General features: G+C 39.1%; 1 protein-coding gene across 4 annotated transcripts; it reads left to right on the top strand.

The window, feature by feature from the left end:
- The first annotated feature begins 116 nt into the window (after window positions 1-116).
- On the top strand, window positions 117-19,824 carry KATNA1 (katanin catalytic subunit A1). 4 transcript variants are annotated; one of them, XM_069786990.1, is made up of 12 exons: window positions 177-265; window positions 4,350-4,414; window positions 5,436-5,610; window positions 6,321-6,478; window positions 8,812-8,995; window positions 10,572-10,693; window positions 12,075-12,180; window positions 12,523-12,681; window positions 13,808-13,934; window positions 15,449-15,583; window positions 15,858-15,984; window positions 19,493-19,824. In XM_069786990.1, the coding sequence occupies exons 3-12, from the start codon at window positions 5,440-5,442 to the stop codon at window positions 19,689-19,691; spliced, it is 1,488 nt and encodes a 495-aa protein (XP_069643091.1). In that variant the 5' UTR covers window positions 177-265; window positions 4,350-4,414; window positions 5,436-5,439; the 3' UTR covers window positions 19,692-19,824. The 4 variants fall into 4 exon arrangements, with proteins under 4 accessions (XP_069643088.1, XP_069643091.1, XP_069643089.1 ...); XM_069786988.1 differs by lacking the exon at window positions 177-265 and adding an exon at window positions 306-558; XM_069786987.1 differs by lacking the exon at window positions 4,350-4,414 and having other exon boundaries at window positions 117-265.
- Window positions 19,825-22,621: the final 2,797 nt, after the last annotated feature.

Genomic DNA, 22,621 nt, shown 5'->3' with positions numbered 1-22,621 from the left:
CGCGGTCAGTAATAATGCTCAAACAGCCACCAACGTGTTGTCGGCCCGTCTGAGGCGGACCTTTACCCACACCGCCGCCTCGCCGGGCTGGAAGTGACGCAGCCGGATTTGCCTTCAAACTGCCGGCGGCGGCGGGAGGAGGAGGAGGAGGCAACGGCGGCGGCGGGCAGGGCCGGGGGTGGGCTTAGCGCGGCTGGAGGAGGAAGAAGCGGAGGGGTCGCTGCTGGGAGCTGCTGCCGCCGTGGGGGCCGAGCTGTGGAGCGGAGTAAGTGAGCGAGAGAGACCCGCCGCGGTTTCCTTCCTCGTGGCGGCCTGGTTGTCCGCCCCCGGCCGCCGCTGTGGCCGTTGCGGGGCGCCCGTCCCCGCCCCCCGCCTCCCGGGGGCCATGCGCTGCCCCGGCTCGGCCTGAGGCGAGGGGCTGCCCGCCGGAGGCGAGGGGCGACGCCCGCTCCCCGCCTGGCCCGGGCCGCCCTGAGGGAAGCCGGGCACCTCACCGCCCCGGCGGGAGGAGGGTTTCGGCTCCTCCGTCCCGCGGCCCAGGGGCCGGGCGGTGCTCCGGTGAGCGAGTCGCTGCCGTCGTTGCTGTCGTGACACCCGTGACCATTACACCGTGCTCGTCGGTCTTACGACACTGCTGTAGCTTACACGTGCTCGGAGCCGCACGGGGCATCGCCGGGGCGTCCCTAAAGTCGTCGACAGGCGACTGCCTGCAGGTGCGCGGCAGCTCAGCACCCTGCCCCCGGGCAGTCGGGCGAGGTGGGCTGCTCTGTTACCGCACCGGTGGCACTCGTTCAAACTCTGAGCCTTGGTTCGTACTTCTCCCTCCCCATCCACCTGTTTTGGGTTTTTTTTTTTCCTTAACGAAGTAAGGTTTTTGCAATTATTCTAGTTTTCTCTCCAGAGAGAAGCAGCAGGCATCAATTCCAGATACCCATTCTGCTGTAGACCCCTTCTAAATTTTCTGAGAAATTTTCTAATTTAATATTGACCATCTAAAAGAATGCCAGCTCCCATGAAATGGGGAGTAAGTAATATGATTATTTTTTTTAAGTCTTTTGAAAGGCTTAGCCTTGAAAACATAAAGCCATCTGCCAACAGGGTATCTCTATCTAATGATTTTTTTTTTTTTTTTTTTTTTTCCCCCACAAACAGCTAAGTATGCTTATGTTTGTGGTTGCTGGTCGTTTTTCTTTCACTACCGTTACTGTTAAATAAAATAAGTGTATGAGAACTAGTTTGTTTAGTATCCAGTAAGTCTGGCAACTCTTCTGTTTCCCAAGTAATTAACACAATCGCTTGTTGATACCAAATGTTGCTAGGAGCGGATGTTATGAAGAAGAGTATTAAAGCTGGAAGGGAGCTCTGAGGTGATGTAGACCACCATGTCATCAGTAAAAACTGATTCCTGAAAGCGATTACTTTGTGGTTTGGGTTTTTTTTTTTTCTCTTCTGGCTTCCTGAGAGAACTTTCTGAATTTTATGGTTGCTTTGATGTCAGAGCCTGTATAGCAGGCTGAAATAATGGAAACATGTACGCTCTGCCAAAATTCAGGCTCTGGCTTAGTCCGAACATTAAGGCTGGACTGAAGGACTCTTAGGATGTATTTTCTTTGTACAGCTTGTGCTGTTCTCTGAGTCAGCAGAGTAGCTGATGGGTTCCCCATAGTAACTGATAGACCCTGACTTTAATCTTCTCTCCTAATATCTGCATATCGATCTCTTCTTTCATTTTTTAAAGTTGTGTGGGATTTCTTTGTGAAACAGGATTGGTACTGTGTTCAGTTTCAGCTTCCCAAATTCTAATGTATGAATGTGAGCAGAAATTACTTATAGTCATTCCTTATGATAATTCCTTAAAGTCATTGTGGAAAACATGATGTATCCCCAGTGTTTTCTTGATGATGGTCAGGCTGTTATCTTTAAAATAAAATATAAAAATAAGTTCCAAAACCTCATTTTCAAAAGCTGTAGCTGTCTTGAACCTTTGTTAGGTTTCAGCCCCCACTGCTCTGGGCTGTTCCAACTCTAGAAGTATTTTAGATGCTTGGAGCAAATGATAAAATGTATTCTCTTACTAGAGATGGGTTAATTTGATGGTTTCTGTTGTGTGAATTTCAGGGAACCATATATACTCACAGCTAGTATAGAGAGTGAGTATTCTTATTGTGAAGCGTGTGTTTCTACACAGTGTAGAATTAAACCTGCAAGACAAAATGCTTAGGTTACTTTCCTTATATCCTGTAAACTTTACAAGCTCATTACTGTTTCAGTTGCTGTTGGAACATAGATAACTTCATTGGGCATGATTCACGGAAAGGTCATAGCTGATAAGTGCAGCCTTGCTGCTTTGACATCCTGTTATGTGATAGTACTAGGTATTTGTAAACACTTTAAAAATTCTTAAGTGGTGCAGGATTAGTTTTGTGTTTGTTTTTTTTAATTGCTTCAGGTCTGGTTTAACTCTGGATTTGTGCATACTCACACCTGTCCCTTATGTATCTTATACCCTACTCTGAGCTGCCACAGTCTGCTATGGCTTTCTGCTGCAAACTTTAATCTGGTTTCAGATTAGTACTCTAACTCAGTTTTTAGCCCTGTCTTAGAATTGCTTCAGCATCTTCAGTTACAGGTGCAGTAAGCCTATAGAGTCACATTAGTGTGCCAGCTCTGATACTGCCTGTATTCAAGTGGCAGCAGCAGTGACATGCCCAGACATAAGCAGAGCCAGCAGCTTTTTCTGCCCCACTTGTACACAAGAGCCTTGTATTTGGAAGCCACTTCAAGCTCTTCTGCTCTTGTGACTCAACTTGAAGCAACAAATTAAAGTGGTTTTCTAGTTTAAACTAAATTCTCTTGCATTTTCAGTACCACTGATGAAATGGATACGTTCCTGGGTTTTCATTGGAATTACTACTTTTGGTTATGTTGGAAGCATTATAAACTTAAGTAAGCATGTTCCCTCCCCTGCCATAGGAGATGTTAATTCATTCTTCTTATGTGTCTGTTTCTCCTTTCTGTCCTTCCTTTCTCTGTCTTCTCTCACCTGAAAATCACATTTACTCTTTTGTTATGTGCAATACTGTCATTTTGGTCCCAAGCTTTCATATCTTTATGACTTAGCCTTTTTAGGTTTTGGGGTGGTTTTTTTGATTCTTGCTATTTTCACATTTCCAGTTGAAAACTACTCTTACAAGCTTTTTTTTTTCCCCCTGGATATTTAAACAGAATTGCTGTTCTGCTTGGATCGCTCTACAGCATTCAATGTAAAAAAAGTTATCTATGACTTCTCTCTGTGTTTGAAAGTCTAGTTTGGGTTTAGTAACTTGCTATTACTTGATTTTTAAAATGTTTATTAGCATCTTGCTCAACTTGTGATTTCAGTAGTGTTAGTCATCAGTTTGAATTCTCAGGACAGGCAAACAGGTGTATCTGGTAGGATGAGCAGGAGTGGAAAAGCTTGCTCCTAAATATAGCAGGGAAAACTTTGGTAATATCTGTGTGATGATCCATACAGCAGTTGACAAACACCTTCAGGCTCTTGCTCCTGAGGTAAAAACCAACAAAACTCCCAAGTCAAACTGTGTCTCCAAAGCCTAATTAGCCTGGGATATGGTAGTCTTTGTAGTTGCTGGTCACATTAACTATATCAGCTTGTAGACATCATGGCCAGCTCAGCAAGTCTCTGGCCAGAGTGAGATTATATAGCGTAGGTTCTTACGATGGCAGGTTTCCAGAGTCAGCCCCACGGGTCCCTTCTGCGTGGATGGGTGCGGGCTGTCAGAGGCCTTTCTTCAGCTCCACTGCTGCCAGAGTTTTGCTGATTGGGCTGGATCTTTTCACAGCAGCTATCTGCTTCAAGGGAAACTGGGGAAAGAAGGGGAAGGAAGCAAAAAGAAGAGGGTGTTGTCTCAGGAATGGATCAGCTGTGTGTCTGTGCATAAAGCTACTTGGGAAGGGAACAGAAAAAGGAGCAGAAGTCTTAAAATGTTTGATTTGTACTTAGCAGCTCCTCTTTACAATGGGGAGCTAATGTTTCAGCAGTACATTGTCTGGTGTGTGCAAAGTGTGGCTTCTGAAACCTCTGATAATGTGTCTGAATCTGACCCTGACCTGGTCTTGAAATGTGTCCAGTCTTAAATCTGTTTATTGCGCATGTGAGTTTAGTACCTCTTATATTCTTTAAATAGTTGATCTGTATCAAGTATGCTTCATCCCAGGGCTTAGGCGTAATTGCTTGTCTGCAATTGCATCTTACTGGTAGTGGGTACAGGTACTGAAATAAGAGCAAGACAACTCTCTTGCAGGCATGTTTATTTGCTTACTTTAATGTTTTCTGTGCTTGGTTCTAGGAAATTAGGAGGAGAGTGGGGAAGTTCTTGGTGTGCAAGAGACAGGAAAAGAGGACACGGTGCAGGTATCTTAGACAAGAAGGGGATGGGATGTATAAGTAATGGATAAGAACACAGGATGACTGCTCTGTGGACAGTGGTGACTGTAAGGAATAAGTCTACTGCTTCTACTTATTACTGTATTTGTATAAATAATAGTTCTGTGCTATTCTAATCTAAAAGCACAGATTCTGCTAAGGCTGCAAAGTGGAAGTGGTCACAGTCCATGATGTTTGCTCCAAAAAAAACCAACAAAAAAACCAAAACCAAAAAACCCACTGTTGGGGAAAAGTAGCATGGTTTGAACAATATGTTAAATAGAGTGGGTAGCTACACACTAAATGTCTAATTCTGGCCTTTCCTTACCTCTCAGTGATAACTTAGCAGCCTCAACATTTTTCAAGTTTCTTTTTAAGTGTAAAAATTAGGGTGAAAGGAAGGTGAAAGCTAGGCATGGAAGGAGGATATTTGTTTCAAAGAAACACTAAATAAAACTGAAGAGTTGTAAAATCAAACAAATGGAAAAATGGTGTTCTCCACAAGGCAAAATCAGACTGTTAAACTTTTATGTGTGGAATAAGGCAAAAAAATTAACAGAAGTTAATGCATCTGGCAGGGCTTTCGTTTATTGTTTGTTGGAAGTTGTTTTTTTTTTTCAAACCACAGGCCATTATAGTATGGATGATGTTCTAGTGCTAGCAGTAAAATACCAATTTATCTTACAATATGATAAAGAGGGAAGGAGAGTGTGCAATTGTGGCTTGCAACAGTGCATTTAAATCTGCCTATCTTGTATATGCTTTTCAACAGAATCTTCATCACATGAAATAATTCTATGAAGTGAAGAGTTTAATTTGTAGTAATAGAGAAACAGTTATCTTTTTGTATGGATGACATTTGTTCTGGGACCTTCTTCTAACGAGTATATTTCTAGCTTCTATATTTTGATATGCCAAATGAGGTAATGAGCATATGAAAATAGTTGCAAAAATTTGTTCTCGTCCTGGGATTATTTTTGTTTTCCTTAATATTTCCTATTTTTTTCAGCTTCATGCTGAACATGAGCCTTGTTATGATCAGTGAGAATGTAAAGCTGGCCCGTGAATATGCCTTACTGGGAAATTATGACTCTGCGATGGTCTACTACCAGGGAGTTCTTGACCAAATGAATAAGTACCTCTACTCTGTCAGAGATACATACCTGCAACAGAAATGGCAACAGGTAAATAGTACTTTTCTGGGACATTTTGAGGGAAAAGCATTGAAGTGGCGAAAATTGCCTATCTTATGGTAAACAAAAGTATAAAAATACTTACACCATTCTCTGATAAACTCCAGAGCTGTTATATATAGGTGCTTTTTTATTATATAGGCTTAAATAAGTCTTCTTTATGACTTCTGGCTCTGACAAGGACAAAACAGGCAATGGAGCACAGCCCTGGGGAGCCAGTGCACTGTCTGGCTTGTCAGCTCCTTGCCGATGAGAGACCCTGTTATGCTGAAGTTTTTTAGGCTGGTATTGTTTTGAATGGTCTTATTTCCCTCTCGAAGTTTTAGTAGTGTGACTTAGATCCTTAATAGAAACTGAGTTGTGGCTACCACGTTAATTTATCCTTAACACAAACCATCATTTTTTTTCATTGACATTCAATCTATTAAGTTGTGTTCTTTTCTGTCATACTTGTTTCATATGCAGAATTTGTCAAAAGTCTCTTTGGTTTTAAATCCAAAATCTATTTGTTTCTTCTTTAAATGTGCCGAGGAAGGCAGAAAAACCTTCTTAATATCTGATCTGTGTTTTTCTTTTCTATTGAAGTAGAATCAAGTAGCTTGTGAGACCTTGTGGAATCCATCCAGGCATTACATGGGCTTGAACAGAGGACTGTTATCAACTTATTCGCAATGTGCTTAATCTACTTTTTTTTTAATCAGGTTTGGCAGGAGATAAGTGTGGAAGCTAAGCATGTGAAAGATATAATGAAAACACTAGAGAGTTTTAAATTAGACAGTACTCCATTGAAAGCTTCACAACAAGAATTACCAGCTCATGATGCAGAAGTCTGGTCTTTGCCAGTACCTGCTGAACGTAGGTAAGAGGAAACCTGAAGATCTAAATGAATGTTTATAAGCGCAAAGTGTGCTTTGACTTCAATCTGTTCCTGTGTAATTTTTGTTCTAGAACTTAAATGTGTAACATTTACACCAGTAGCTCGCCGCCATTTGTGGTGAAGGAGATGCTGTTTTGAGGCAGCCTACTTCAGCTGGGAAACTTCTGGGGATTTTATCTTATATAGGCTTGACTAATGTCAAGCTTTTCGCCCCGACCCCCGACTCAAGATAAACTTGTCATTCCATGGAAGCTCAACTCTATTCCTGAATTGATCTTTTCATCAACTTTAAAATGATTCTGCATGTAGCTGATATGAAAAGGAGGAAGATGTATCATCAGAGTAACAGTAAAATCTGTCCAAGCTCAGTTCCTTTTGTGTAGCAAGGTGGCTTCCTGATCTCCTTCAGGAACTGGTCAGTTAGGCTAACATAAGCTCAAGGGAAGGGGTGGGAACAAGCAGCTGCAGGCAAGCCTGCTTATTTCAGATGTAGTTTTGAATTATGCTGGATTAGTGACTGTGAAACCAAGGCCTTGTGGTGTGGTTTGACAACATAGCTGCTGCTGAAAGGGTAGTCCTACCCTCCACAGTTCCCTGAGGTTTGGTTTGGTTGGTTTTTTTCACTTTTGACTTTGTTGGTGTTGATAAGCTGGTCCAGGATGCTAAACTGGCAAAAAAAGACACTGTTTTGTGGGGCTAGTGGTTTTTTGTCTGGCTTTTAGTTTGTTTGGCTTTTGTTGTTTTTTTTTCCTGAGATTAGTTCTCTGAACTGGTTAATTGGAGGTTCTAACACATGCCAGTTGTAGCATGAAGGAGGGAACAGGAGTGCATGCAAAGCAGACAGAGAATTGTGCATTTTGACAGAAAGTGACTATTAGATCAGCTTAGCTGTGCTATCAGACTTCTTTGAGGCTTTGAACTTACATGCTGTTTCTTGCAGGTGGATAACTTCAGTCTTTATGGGTACATTTTTATGTTTGGGGTTTTTTTTAATCAATTTATTTTAAACCTGCCTTCTGAAAGAAAGGGGTCTTGTGTGGTCACACTGTTTCTGTTTATCTCATTTAGTAACTTTGAAACGCTGCTGGCTGATTTCATTCAACCCTTCTGGAAGAATAGAGTCTGGGAAGTAGAACTTTCCTCATGTTTTGAAGCTTTCTAGAGAAGAGATACACCAAAAAAAAGGGAAAGACTTGAGAGAATTGTTTCTGTTCCATTTATCTTGCTAGCTGGTGAAGTATTGAGTTGTGGTAATATGAAAAAGCCACAGTGAAAACTTGGGCTGTGTTGCGTTGGAACAGCCACAGTAAATTCCTATACTGAGATAGCAGAACTCACAAATTTAGGTGGAAATTAGACATGTAATAACACCATTCCTTTATTTTGAGCTTTGGGGTGGAATTCAGAGGTGGCTAGGTGTTCATAAATAAAAGTATAGGTTGGTAGGTACTCCATTTGGAGAGTGAAAAGACTTTTAACACTTATGATCTTCTCATTAGCATATTCACGTTGCCTAATATGCGTTTCACCCTGAAGAGATATGTACAGTTCTGACAAACTTGTTGCTGTGAGTCAATTAAAGACAACTTTTATGAAGGTACTGGATCCTGATATATCTTGAATGATATGTCAGAACACATCTTCTAGTTCAAGTAAATGCTCTCCAAATCAGTGTCTGCCATTTTCTGTTCTCTAGAAATATCCCTGAACTTAAATAGCTTATTAATACTGGAATTTTAGGAAGGTCCATGGAAAAAGTGTATCTGTGAGAGTAATGGATTTGTATGGGGAAGAAACTGAATTTTAAAAAAGAAATCCATAATACCAATCATGATATTGGTTTATTTATATGTGCTTCTAAAAGTAGTCTAGCTTCAAACAACTGGAGGCCTCGGAGCCTCGCATACGTGTTTTCTCTCCCAAGAAGTGAAAATAAAAGGAAGTGAAAATGAAACTGTCATTCCCAAGATACCTTTAAATTTCTTCAGGTAGGAGAGTGAGGACCACTGTGTTAAGGCAAAAATATATGGGGGTTTTTTTGTTTATTTTTTTCCTAAGCTCCATAATACTAGGGGTTACTTTTATTTATGAAATATACAAAGCAAGGAGCTTGTTTTAAGCAAATGAGCCCCAAGCTTGTGGCAAAGGGAAAATGGATTTTTAGTGACTATCTAAAAATGTCTGTCTTGTTTCTGACATACAGTTTTTTTGTCTTGAGCAAAATGGCTTTTCAGTTTGTAACCACTTGATTTGGCTATGTAGTGCTCACCACTGACTTTACACTGAGGCTTTTTGCATATGTTACAACTAATTAGACCTTCGCCAGGACCCAGAAAACGTCAATCCGCTCAGTGCAGCGATTGCAGAGGTCACAATAATCGTATAAGTGCAGCTGTCAGAGGCCCTCACCGTCCATCCTCTCGAAATCCCAATGATAAAGGGAAGGCAGTCCGCAGCCGGGAAAAAAAGGATCAGCAAAATAAAGGAAAAGAGGAAAAGGTAAGCTTGCAAATAACTTCATGAAGTTGAGAAACTCAGTCTTGCTTTCTTAATGCTGAGTGTATTATAAAATTAGATGCCTATAAAATGTTTCTTCTGTTCAAGTTGGCATGCTGATTTGAATCTCACCTTAAGTTATCTTTGCTTTATGGACATTCTTGGTTACGGATTAATTAAAAAAAACAAACCCGCATTTGGAGGAAGTGATCTGGTAAATGTGGGCTTGTTCACTGCAACTGAGAGATAGTTGTTTAAAATTATACCACAGAATTACTGAAACTGAGCCTGACGGAGCTCATTCAAATGGGATGTCCTTGTGGGTTCTTTAATTGATTTCATATATTTTAGACTGAGATTGACTCGCCTGTTCCAAAGCATTTCAAGATTTATTTAATCTTAAAGGGAGACTTTTACTTTTTTTTGTTGTTGTTGAGATCTGGTATTAGGGCCAGACTCTTTTCAGTTTAAAACAAACAAAAACCCAACATACTTCGTGAGAGAGAATGATCTATGATCTGTGATCTATTCTTTGCAGTCAGAGTGCTTTAATTTTTGCTTGTGCTCTGGTCTCCATAAATTCATATGACCAGAGTAAGACATCATACTGAAGACACTAAGTTCGTAGTTTTCCAAAGTCACAATAAATCAAATATCCATGTAATAGTTTGTTAGCTTCAGCAACCTTATGTAGTGGCAAGGTGTCATGGCCTGTGGAAACAGTATAAACTACAAGGGTGGAATTGTTTAGCTATGTAAGCTACTACTTTTATTAGGAGCTAAATTACATTGTCTTTGAGTGATAATTCTCTCCCACTAAGGGTATACACATACAGAGACAGGATAGGTCTTTTTTCTTTTTTACAGTTGTTCTGTCATCACCAGTGCTTGCTGTTAAGTGTATAAAAACCAGGGTATGTCTGGTGCATTTTATTTCCTTTCAGTTGCATGGTCTTTGCTGTTTGAGCCCTTTCAACTGTGTAGGTTCTTTGCTTCTGCTCTACTGCAGAGCTGCTTCTCTGCTGTTCTTGTCCATGCTTCTGTAGCAGTTAATTAGCTCTTTTTTACTTCTGTGGTCTTCCTGTAGATCACTTTTGCTCATCCTATATATGGAAGTCCTGCTTAATTTTTTTTTTTGTGTTGCATATATATGGCGTATTTATGACACGTTAGGATTTGAGATACTCTAGTTCAGTGTGACACTTTCTGATCCAGTCTCATGCATAATTCCTGCTACCCAACTACTGTCTCAGATAGTTTTGGATTTCTCTGGGAGAAGAGGCGAACACTGTTATGCTGGGATAGGTGTATGCAGTTTTGATTACCTACTAAAGCAGAGAAGCTGCATCAGTACAATATGCTGGCTTTGGGGAGAAGGCAATGGGACCAGGGCAGTACAGAAGTCTGGGTGAACAACATAGATCCTGCAGTGCAGCAGGAATATGGATGCTTCATAATTTTCATGCTGGTTTATGTTGCCATCTTCTAGAAATATGATGCTATTGTGGACTTGTTATAAAAATCCGTTAATAGCATAACCATTGTTACGTATTTACGTTGTTATATCCTTTATATGTAGAACAAATCCACATCTGAGATTTCAGAGTCTGAACCAAAGAAATTTGATAGTACTGGATATGATAAAGATTTAGTAGAAGCTTTGGAAAGAGATATAATTTCTCAGAATCCCAACATTCGATGGTAAGTTTGAATACTGCTGCCAGTCTTTCTGAGTGGTTGTTTCTTTTTCTTCTTATACAATATGACAAGAATTAAGAGTTTTAGCATATGCTGACGTATAAAAAGTACCTACAGGTTTTCTTTACTCATTAAATAGGCAACTAAACTTCTTGCATAGTTGAATATTTTTAGAACTTTTTTTTCCACCCATAGGTTCATAGAATAGTTTGGGTTGGAAGGGACCTTTAAAGATAAGCTAGTCCAACACCTTGCCATGGGCAGGGGCATCTTTCCCTAGATCAGGTTGCTCAAAGCCCTATCCAACCTGACCATACAAAGCTTCTCAAACTTTTCTAAGAGTCCTGAAATCAGTTTTTTGAGATACTGTTTTGCAATGTGTAAGATTCTAGCGTCTGCCAGTGTCTCTTCATTTAAAAACCTGTTTCACTACCCAGGGGCATACCAAGATAGAAAAACAATTAACAAAGAAGTTATGTCAATATAGGAACCCTTTGAAATCTTGCTGGATGTGAGGTGACTGCCAGTATAAAATACAACCATGTGACAGTACCTTTACATAAATGTGTTAAATATTAAACCTTATACAAAGGTTGTTTTGCATTCCAAATGTTTCCAGGCTTAGGTGGTTTTGTGAGGATTAAATGAGCAAAAATCTTCTGGCAAGTAAAGTAGGCTTTAAAAAAAAACTTTAACAATCCCACAAACAACTTTGCATGCAACTGTCATGTATTTTTCAGTTTAATATGTAAATATATGTTTCAGTTTTTATATCGAATCTTAAATTAGAACGTCAGATTTGAACTAATTCTCCATATAGATATGTTTTGAAACAAAAATATTATTGGGCACATGCTGATAAGTGGAATGCCCTGTGAGTTACCCTCAAGAAAATAAGACCAGCCTATAAAGTATCTAAGTATTAATACATTTGCAATTCTGAAAAAGAATTCTAAGAATTCTTTTTAATTCAGCTCCATTTACTAGTCTTCAGTAAATTGTTCTTGTAATGATGAAAGATGCTATTCAGGTTTCAGGGACAGCCAACCTCTGAGCAAAAGAAAAAAGCATCATCTGGAACTAGCATAAGATTAACCAACTTGCCTTATTCTGCTTATTCTTCCTGTGAATAAGAGCAACGATGCTCTAGTGAAACAGTTTATGTGTCTCTCCTTGCTTTTGCATCCAGCTGGAGTCTACTAGCTGGATGTCAACTGTAGTTGTAGGTTTTTGCTGCTAGAGCATAAATAAATCCAACTCATTTTCCTGCATTATGGAAGAGCCGTTACATAACAATAAGTTTAACTGCATGTTGCTTTGAGCTGTAGACTGATTCTTTTGCAGTCTGTCTGAATCTGTCAAACAACTTTCTCTTTCTTGTCAGGGATGACATTGCTGACTTAGTAGAAGCCAAAAAGCTGCTTAAGGAAGCTGTAGTTTTACCAATGTGGATGCCAGAGTTTTTTAAGGGAATTAGAAGACCATGGAAGGTATGAAAAAATCTGATCCTGTGATCATAAGTAGGATTCTGAGTTTGGATCTTGGCAGAACAAGAAATTTCAGGTGGTTTACAGTTTATATAAATTCTAACCACTTTTTAGTAACAAAATTTATGGTAAATAGTACTAACAAAATAAAGATGTCAGCCAGATAAATACACTGTCTTCAGCTATATTGTTGCAAGGAAGCAATAGTAATTAATTAATTGAATTTGAATAACTTTTCAAGGGAAAGTTTACATATAATGTTTTAATATTATACTACTAAACAAACTGTGAAATTGTCTGTGTTTTGATTCCTGTCCTAAAAGCAGTTCTTTTTCATTTTAATAGGGCGTGCTGATGGTTGGTCCTCCTGGTACCGGAAAGACCCTCCTGGCAAAAGCTGTAGCCACTGAATGCAAGACTACTTTTTTCAATGTTTCTTCTTCCACACTTACCTCAAAATACAGAGGAGAATCTGAGAAACTTGTTCGTCTGCTGTTTGAAATGGTGATTGAAGTTTCTGAACTTAAGTAGTGAGATAATGAAATAGAATTACTTCTGGAATAGTGAAACCTTGCCAAGGTTTAGAGCTCGTAGCATACATAAACAGCTCTCCAACCTTCAAATGCTTTAGGACCTTCTGATTTGGCCATGTACATTCAAGATCTGATTATTCCTAAATAGTTTTATTAAAACTGAAAAATTAGGTTGTCTTTATTTTCAGGGGTAGGTTGTTACATTAGAGGTAGCTTGCTATAAGCTGATGAGTGCTGTAGAACATATTTGAATGTAAAACTGGAGGTGGAATCTAATTGCTTTCTGGGTGAGAACACTGCTTAGGCTGTGTGTGGTTTTGGTTGTTCTTGTGGGTGTTTTTTTTGTTTGTGCTTAAGATAAGTGGACTTCCAAATTGTGGTTGTCTTCAGAGCACATAACACTTGAAATTGGCTCAGAATATGTAGTCTTTTTTTCATGTGTTACATGCAGTGTTTGCGAGGGTGCCCAGTACTGAAGAGGGCAGCAGAGTTGCAATTGCAGTAGTCAGAAAAGTCAGGAAATAAAAGATCTCTTTTACAATATAGTTTGACGATATTACATTAGTTGATACCATGCCTGTCAATCAAAAATGCATATACACAATGGACAGCATCTCAACTACTGTAGGACAATAGCTTTTATTACTGCAGATCCTCGTCTTTGACCTCTCTTTTTTTCAGAAAGGTTATTTTGCAGTTGATCTGTCTCTTGGACAGGTTCCATATCATGGTGTCCTAGCTTAATGTTCATCCTAGCTTTAACAGAGTCCTTATTCAAGCATTCTGTGATGACTTTCACAGTTATAAATGTTATTCCAGATGTGTAAAACTGCCTTTAGCTTATTAAACATTTGTTTATACCCCTAACAATTATAGGACTTTGCCAAAAACTGTTCTGCTCAAATGTTATTAATGAATGCACAGCTGGTCTGTAGCTGTGTGCAATGGTCAAAGAGAGGGAGGGTTAGGTATTTTTTTATATTTACGAGCTGATTCATTGGGGTAAACATGTAATTACTCAGCTCTGAATACGCTGCTATTTCTTAAATGCGAGTAGACTGCCATTTAGTTTCTGTTTTATCTTCTGCTTTCTTTAGGCTCGATTTTATGCCCCGACAACTATATTTATTGACGAGATAGACTCCATCTGTAGTCGCAGGGGAACTTCAGAGGAGCATGAAGCTAGCCGACGTGTCAAGGCAGAACTGCTAGTTCAAATGGATGGTAAGTAACCCGATCACTGGGAAGTGCTGGACTGGAGGAAACTTGGGGGGGGAGGGGTGTCAAAACTTCATTCTTCAGAAGCAGTTTGTTCGAAAGCCTTACATAAAATTGGGGTAAAAAGATACAAGTGCACTATTCCAATTGTCAGTGTGGAAGGAAAAAAGTTGCCGATTATTTAACAGTATTTTAGCATCCAAGCAATGACCTTATATTACTGACCCAGAATAATGAAGATTCAGTGGAAAATACAAGATTTCGAAACTGCAGAAGAAAAAAAGTATTAATTGCTCCTTTCAATCTTTACCTAGTATCTCACTTCTCCAAAACCAAGTAAAAAGTGGTTCAAAAGAACTGTCGCTGGTTCCAGTTTAAACTTCAAAGGCAATCATGACACTTAACTTCAGAAGTGGTTGGGAGAGTTTTCTTTTTAAAACACTGAGTTCATCACAGCTATTTGGTTAATATTTCACAAATCAATAAAGTTTAAAAGTAGGTAACACTGTGCAAAATTGCTATAGAAGCATCCTTTTTATACTCTGGTGAGCAGAGAGAAAGAAAGGAGCAACTGAAAAGTGCTAATCTATGGACTAATTTGTGATAGAATTCCATGAGTCAGAATATTTATTTCTGGTTCTCTGATGTTGATACCCTTTTATGTTTGATTTTAAATAGCAGCAGAGCTGTAATACTGTTCTCATAACTCAAGTATGTACATAAGCTAATTTTATTAGTAACAACTATTTGAAGTCCTTTTACCTGAGCATTCATAAATGGTGTTTTGTATGCAAATTTTCAGGCAGACTAAATACAGTGGCTATTCCACAGCCCAATCCTATGATTAAAAGCAAAAACAGTAAATGCAGAGAGTAGCAAGTTTAATGAAATTAACATCTTCATATAGCAGCAGTTTCATAGTACTTTAGAGACAGAGGTGTTCTCTCTGCCACTGAGAAGTTGTGATTCAGTCCACCAAATTTAAACATTCACTTCAGCAGTTTGCAAGAATCCACCTGTGCATGTGAAATATTTGGCCTGAATTCAGAAGTGAAGAAACTTTGTAGAGGAGTAATGCTGCTTTTGCATGGCTGTTAGTGAATACTGTTGCAGAGGGGGAGGTGTGTGGGTTTTGGTGTGGTGATGGTTCTGGGGCATTGTTTTGGTTTTTTTCACATGCTATTACAGGACATTGATGTGAAAATTCAAACACTGTAATGGCAGAAGTACAAACAACTCTGCCATAAAACCGTTCCAGCCATGATAGAGAGGAACTTTCTGATCTGAGTTGTGGCCTATGCCACCACTCCTATTTAAACCAAGTCTCCATTTTTGCTTGGAGGCTGCCATATGGATGAAAAACTGAACTCTATTGCACTTAGTGATTCTATTGCACTTGGACTCACTAGAGTGCAATAGAGTAGTTGCTTTAATATTATAGAATTGTGGATATTCTTCTCTCGTTACAGGAAATTTCACAAAATATACGTACATTTTACTTCCTCTCTTCTCTAATGCAGGTGTTGGAGGGGCTACTGAAAATGATGATCCTTCCAAGATGGTCATGGTACTTGCTGCTACTAATTTTCCTTGGGATATTGATGAAGCCCTAAGACGGAGACTAGAAAAGAGAATTTACATTCCTTTACCATCAGGTATGAAGACTTGGGAAGAGGAGTGGTTGAAAAGACTAAAATCTAAACTTTATCAATATCCTTCAGTTTTGATCACCTAGTTTAAAAATCTAATTGATACACGTATGCAAATTCATTTATGAATTCAGGACCAGGTTAAATCTAAACATTGAACACTTACCTTTGTAGCAAGTACAGTGTCCTTTTTCTCGTTCTTCCCTCTTATCCTTCTTCAATTCATTATTTGTCTTCAGAAAGCAAATTGTATAGACTCAATTTTCTATTCTTTGATTAGCAAAAGGTAGAGAGGAACTCCTAAGAATAAATCTGCGAGAGCTGGAACTGGCTGATGATGTTGACCTTGCAAATATAGCTGAGAAAATGGAGGGTTATTCAGGTGCAGACATTACCAACGTATGCAGGTATGTTAACATTGCATCATTTGTGTTACGACTGCTACAAACTCTGAGAAAACTGTTTGTAAAGTAACTAATTTAAATGATTAAAGTTGTTGGATAAAAACAGACTGTAATCTGTTTTTTATGTATGGCTAAAAGGTGAAATACTGCATTAATGTTTACCTAGATTTCCATTTGATATTTTCATATAATAATGAGGAAGAGCAGTTGCAACATAGTGATCTAAACAAGCTATGATTTAGGTAAAATTCCATGTTCTTTCATATACACCAAATTTCTTGCATAAGGAATATCCACAGGAAGGTAGACTTTAACTTGTAGAGTTGCAGTCATTCCTCTGAGGTTATACTACTTTAGTGGAACATCCATGTGTAAGAAGCAATAGTGGCAGAGGCCAGAATAACTAAAGTAAAAATGTGGAGTGTTTTTCTTTTGTGACACAGAAAAGATATACCATATTGTGTGACAGTACAAGAGCTGGGTACTCAGCACATTGGCTTTAGCGATGAGGCTGACTTTTTTTCTACGTCCTCCATCTCCCCTTCTCCTCAGCACTGTTTGTATACAATCATTTGTAGGCCTATTATATAAATTAGACTTCTGAAATAATCGACTAAAAATACTTTCTAACCATTCCCCTAATCTTTTCTTTTCTTTCAAAAATTGAAAAGGGAAGGAAATGACCGATCTTTTAAGAGACTATTATCACTCATCTGGTTTACATCTAAAGATTTGCAGTAGCACAGTTGGCAGCAGTGGCAAATTATGGAATCAGCAGTAAGGGACAAAGAACTGAAACAGCTTAAGATGCTGTTGTCATCTAATAAGCACCTGTGTAACTATGCTTTCAGGCTTTGGAGGTAGCACTGAAGTGTGGCAGTGCAAGGCTTGAGCTCCAAGTTGTGCCAGCGCAACTGTTGTGGGGCTGTACTTTGAAAAGGGTAAGAGAACTGTTCTGGATTAAAAACACGTCCTCATTACTTTCCTCAAATGCAGATCCATTCCTTGCCTTGATTCCTAATAAAGCTCTGTAAATGCTTGTCAGCACAGCTGAAAGGGCAATACGCTGTGCCACAGGGATGAATGCAAGTAACCTGTATGCAAAACTGCCACCAAAGGCTCTGTGAGACTTAAGTCTGAGCTAAGAGTTTAGAGCCTCAGTACTATTTCCTGAACAAACCTTACACAGTGTCCGGGAAAAGAATGGTATGTTAGTTGCTCAGAATCAGTGTTGTGCAGATGTTTCATTTGTAGGCTTGTGAGATGAATTTGTGGTGTTCTTTTACTCGGTTTTGGTGTTGGTTGTGCTTTGAAAGGAGTTTGTGCCAATAGGTTCACGTTGTATGAAAGAGTTTATTTGGCTTGCTGCTTTGTGCATTTTAGCTGCAGTTTGTCTCCTCCGGTCTGTTCGGTGTTTGTTATTAATTTTATACTGGATACTAGCATCCTTGGTTAAAAGTCAGAATACTTGTAATGTTTTTCAGCAAATTTCATATGTATATACATACGTGCACACACACTGTTGCTTTTTATTTTTTAATCAAAGTCCAATTGTAAAAATACTATTCAAAAAACAAAACCACAAAGAAACACCCGAGTCCTTCATTTGTGGTAGTCTCCTTAGAGATGACTGAAGTGGCAGCAACCAGAAATCCAGACAAATTGGGGTTTGGATGTGCATGATTTGAAATTAGTAAGAAAGTATGCATATTAGCCTGTGTATTTACACTTTGTTAATGCTGTCAGGAAAAACAGATCTTAGACATAATTGTTTCATTTACACTGAGACAAAAGTGGCTGATTTAAAAGTGCTTTTGTATGGTTCAGGCTCACGGTACATAAGCATAGTAAAGTTCAAACTTGTAGACTAACAGTCCTCACTAATGACACAAGCCAAACTTAAGAAAAAGTGAATGAAGAACTCTGGTTTGCTCAATTACTCTCCTACCTTAAAGAACTTGAGGTGAAATCCAAAGTTAGCTGAGCCAGAGTGAAAACCAATCAGAAATGACGGTGCAGTTACTAACAGTCAGCATATAGCCATGGAAAATGAAGGTGAAACTTTATTTTAAAAAGACATTCAGGAAATACAAAATGCATCTAAATTGCATATTAGATGTGAGTACGAACTGACTTTGAATCGTTGTTTTGAGTGGACTGTGAAGGTTGAAAGGCCTTTGGAACAGAACTGACCCCTGCTGTGTGTTCCAGTGGGTGGCTTCTTATTTTTTGAATATAGTTTTGGTGATTCTCCAGGCACTAAGGGTGCACTTGAGGAAGCACTAAGAGTTGATGTTGGAATGTCAGTAACATGACTTTACAGAAGTAAGTGGTGGCAGCTGCACTTTAATTTTGTGGGTGTGTTGAGGTATGGTGGGTTTTTTGTTTGTTTGTTTGGGTTGTTTTTGTTGTTTTTTGTAAACTGCCATCTGGAGGCAAAGTATATGCATGGGATGCTCCCCCACCCCACTGTGTAACACTCGTTTTTAGTTCACGAATTATGATATAACAGCAACGCATGGTGGTATTTGACTAGATGGAGTTCAACTAGGCAACTTTTTTGGGTTGTTCTGAAATTCTAGTTATTGTAGTATGCATTCTAATTGCTAACAATTTAGTAAATTCATGAAGTCTGTCAGTTATGGTTTCCTTTAGGGGGAGGGGGTGAAACTGAAACAGAATATGCTGAAACCATCTTTCTAAATCCTCCTAGAAGACTATGTGTAAGTTTTTTTTCTCTCTTTGGATTCTCACCTACTAATACGATATGATATACTGTTGTGATATTGCCAGGATTACCCTTCCATCTTTTTTACTGCTAGACAAAATAAGTAGCATTTTCTTCTTCTTATAAGCTATATAACAACGAATTAGCAGGAACTTTAGTCTTTCAGTGTCACCCATTTATCACCTCACCAGCTCATCACCTGCTGCTACTGATATTATTGTTGGAAATGCAAATGCAGTCAAACTTAGTGCAGCAAGAAAATAACACACTTAATGTTTATTGAGGCCAGAAGTTTGAGGAGCTACAGGCTGAATAAATTTTGTAGTTTAACATTTAGTTGTGAAAGTATAGGTTGGAGGTAGATACTGTGGATTCCTATTTGGACCAGGAAACATTCAAAACATTCCAGCCACTTCTACGCGTAGGAGGAGTGAAACCATTACTTTTGCCTTGTTCCTGTTTAAAAATACTACAAACAGCAGCTACATCATAGGCATGCAGTGGCATTAGATAAACCAGTTAGTCTTCACCTCTTTTGCCTAGCCTGTGAATAGTAGCTATTCAAAGATCCAGTGAGGATAAATCCATGTTTGAAAAATACGGATAGCATGGTGTTGTAGGTTGTACGAGCACTTGGAGATCTTACCATAAAAGTTTACAGTTCTTTGTTTTATCTTTTTGACTGCAGCAGCTTAACTGGAATGCTATGTTGAGCCTTTCAAACAACTGAACTTGCCATCCTGTATTAAGTAACTTTGTTTTTTTCTTTTGCATCCCTAACAGAGATGCATCGTTGATGGCTATGAGAAGGCGTATTGAAGGCTTGACACCAGAAGAAATAAGAAATCTTTCCCGAGATGAAATGCACATGCCAACAACTATGGAAGACTTTGAAATAGCTTTGAAGAAAGTTTCTAAATCTGTATCTGCTGCGGACATTGAGAAATATGAGAAATGGATAGTTGAATTTGGATCATGCTGAGTTGTCTTATCTTGAAGAAGCCACCTTACGTCTTAAAACAGCTTTATAAGTAATAAGTAGTGTGTCAGTGCACTGCGTGCTCTTTTTAACTTTTGTAATTTAAGAGCAACAGATGTCTAAATAAATTTTTTTTTTTTTAAATGCAAATTCTGTCTAGCTCTCTTTGAACTAGCTCAAAAGTTACCCATTTTTTTCAAATGTGGAAAATACTGATGGGATCTGCTTTGATCTTCAAGATTTTAAAGTGACTTAAATTTAAGACTAGAACTCTTGCATTAGAGGGTTTACTCTTGAAAAATAGCTATTACACCAAAAAAACCCCAAACTAGCCCTGCTAAATGAGTAAGGAATGCTGAGAACTAGAAAATGGGATGAACAGGGTGCAGTTACATAGATGGTTTTGCTAACTGATCTTAAAGAATTCTACCCTTAAACTGTTTCTAAGTTATTAATAAAGAACTTGTACAAAGGTTGAGATTTAGAACAGCAACCCTTGCGCTACTAAGAGTCAATAGATTCAACTGAAGTTTAAGCAAGGGGTAGGATCATCACTGGCTTACAGTATCTATTAAGTAATATTAAAATACATCCAGCCAGTGTAAACTAATTCGGTGCAGCCAGCCCTGATGCAGAGTCATGTGTGCAGTCTCCTTGAAAGTCTGAGAGAAAACAAAAGCTTTCTGGCATTAATACTGAAATAGTTTTTCTTCCTTGACTGTATGGTACTGTAAGCTTCAAACCTCTAGACCAGTAGGTTGGGTCCTGGCTTACACTGCACATTTATTCTGGTAAGGCAGCGTGTGTGTTACTTTTGTGCTCAGTTGTTTTCTGTTCATAACCCTGACTTTACAACTGATGTAAAATCTAAATTCTCTTTTTGCATTACATGACAAGTGGAATGTAGAAGCAGTTCTCTGAGTGGTTCTACAGTGACCATTTATGTCATCACTTTAGATTTTGCTCAACAGTTGGTCATTGTAACTAAAACATCTATCACTTCTGTCCGTCTCCTATTATTTTGGAAACACATTATTTTTCCTGCTAGCTCATCTCAGAGCAGGCAGCTGTAGTTCTGCTTACAGCTGAACCTCATGCTTTTTCATTAATCAAATATGTCTAGACTTGTTTCAGCTGGTAGATACATGCCATAGGGAACTGGCTGGTGGAATTCCTGCTCATGTGTCTCTTCAGATGCTGCAAGGCAGATGGGAAGGACAAATGATAATGAAAAGTTGCAGTCCGAGTAGAAGGCAAATGCGTCCCAAATACACAGTTGTGTAAATGCCATTATCGTGAACATCTTGTTTATGTACTCAAAATTCAGCACTATGTCATGAGTGACAGTTGGACACGCTGAAAAGGGACTTTCAGCAGTGCCAGTGATGAGGCACTGTAGTAAGACACTGAGATGCAGATATTGTGGAGAGGTCCTGAATCCCTGGGTGAACCTGGCATAATGAACCCAGAAACAAAGGGAAGAAGTTGGGGTGAGTATACAAGTGTGTCTGTTTACAGACTTCCATCTCCAAAATGGAAAACAAATTTACCTCTTTCCTTCCAAAAGGATAGCCGTGTGTGTCAAGAGTTAAGAAAAAGATGCAGTATTTTGAAGAAGTGCATTCTTTTCATACTTATTCTTCTGTTTGTATGTTAGGATGAGTGTAAAGCTGTCTGCTATGCACTGATGTTGCAGGAGGAGATTTCTTCCCATAAATCAATTTATTGCAAGCAAATCAAAATACTCAATATGTCACCTGAGTAAGAAGGGAAACTAGGCAAGGTTTAGTCCCCAGAAGCAGTCCAGTAAAGGGCCACTTAGACTGAAAGCGTGATATATTTTGAGAACATCTAAAGTAAACTTCATTTTAAAAGCAGTACTTTAGTACTACAGCTTAACCAGCCCTGTTTGCTCTAAATGAGCAGAGTGAACACCTGTGTAATATGTGGCGGGGGTGGGGGTGGGGGGGAAGTGGTAGATGCTGAATTTGTAGCTAAGAGGTTAGTTTTGTTTTGGAATGCAGAACATAATGATACCAACCCCTCTGGAGGGAAGGGCCAGGGCTGCTTAACTTGGTGTGTGTAAAAGGCAGAGAGACATTCTGAGGGTGAGACAGAACAAGGAGGGCTGCAGTGACGCACAATTTGTGGGGAGATAAGAGATTTTGCCTTTCCTAAAAACCTACTGCCATCCTACAGAGTGGGTTTTTTTGGGTAGTAGTGGATTTTTGGTTTGGTTTTTGTTTGGTTGGTTTTTGGTTTTTTTCTTAGTTCTGCACCCCCTTTCTTTCCTGTAGCTGGCACCTGTATCCCTGTCAACTCACATCCTGGAAAAACGAGACCTACCGTGACTGGCATGCAGGACAGTTGCCCTTTCATAACTGTGGTAGTTGTGGGAAGGAGTTTTTAAACTGTTTTACAAAATGGTTCAGAGTGGTCCCAGCTGAAAGTAGCGTTCTTCTGAAAGGCATGAGGCTTTTATGACTCAGGAAAACCATGTGCATGCTAAAGCAGGACACTAGCGCTTTAACTTTTTAAGACTTGTTAGCTCCAGTTCCATAGCACAGCAATACTGTCTGGCAATTACTGTGTTCAAGATTTGCACTATTGTTTTTTATTTAATTTCATTCATCTGATGGTAGTATTTCTTTCCTTGTGCTTTGTAACTTTTTAGAACACAATACAGAAGAGGATTATTTAGCTCATGGAAATCGGCCAAGTTGTGAAGCAGTATCAAAACTTCTTCAGGCTTAACCACTCATTTATGTTGCAGCTGTTTAGAGTTAAATCTCTTGTTGCTGTGCAGGTGCTTGGTTTAGTTTCTGAAGTACGAACACGAAGAGCACATGCTAACAGCTGCCGAATTTCCATCTGCAGTACAATTCATACTGTGCTTGTGCAGTAAGGAAGAACTGTTGTGTTTCATGTCCATC

Source organism: Haliaeetus albicilla, chromosome 7 (assembly GCF_947461875.1).
Source record: "Haliaeetus albicilla chromosome 7, bHalAlb1.1, whole genome shotgun sequence".
Lineage (NCBI taxonomy): Eukaryota > Metazoa > Chordata > Aves > Accipitriformes > Accipitridae > Haliaeetus > Haliaeetus albicilla.
This window is presented reverse-complemented; position numbering and strand designations above follow the sequence as displayed.

What these genes read in the sequence shown, in the direction of transcription:
- KATNA1 (XM_069786987.1), top strand. Translation starts at nt 5,440, where the DNA reads ATGCTGAACATGAGCCTTGTTATGATCAGTGAGAATGTAAAGCTGGCC. An exon ending in CAGAATCCCAACATTCGATG is followed by an intron (nt 10,694 to 12,074) that starts GTAAGTTTGAAT and finishes CTTTCTTGTCAG; the next exon opens with GGATGACATTGCTGACTTAG. An exon ending in ACTGCTAGTTCAAATGGATG is followed by an intron (nt 13,935 to 15,448) that starts GTAAGTAACCCG and finishes TCTCTAATGCAG; the next exon opens with GTGTTGGAGGGGCTACTGAA.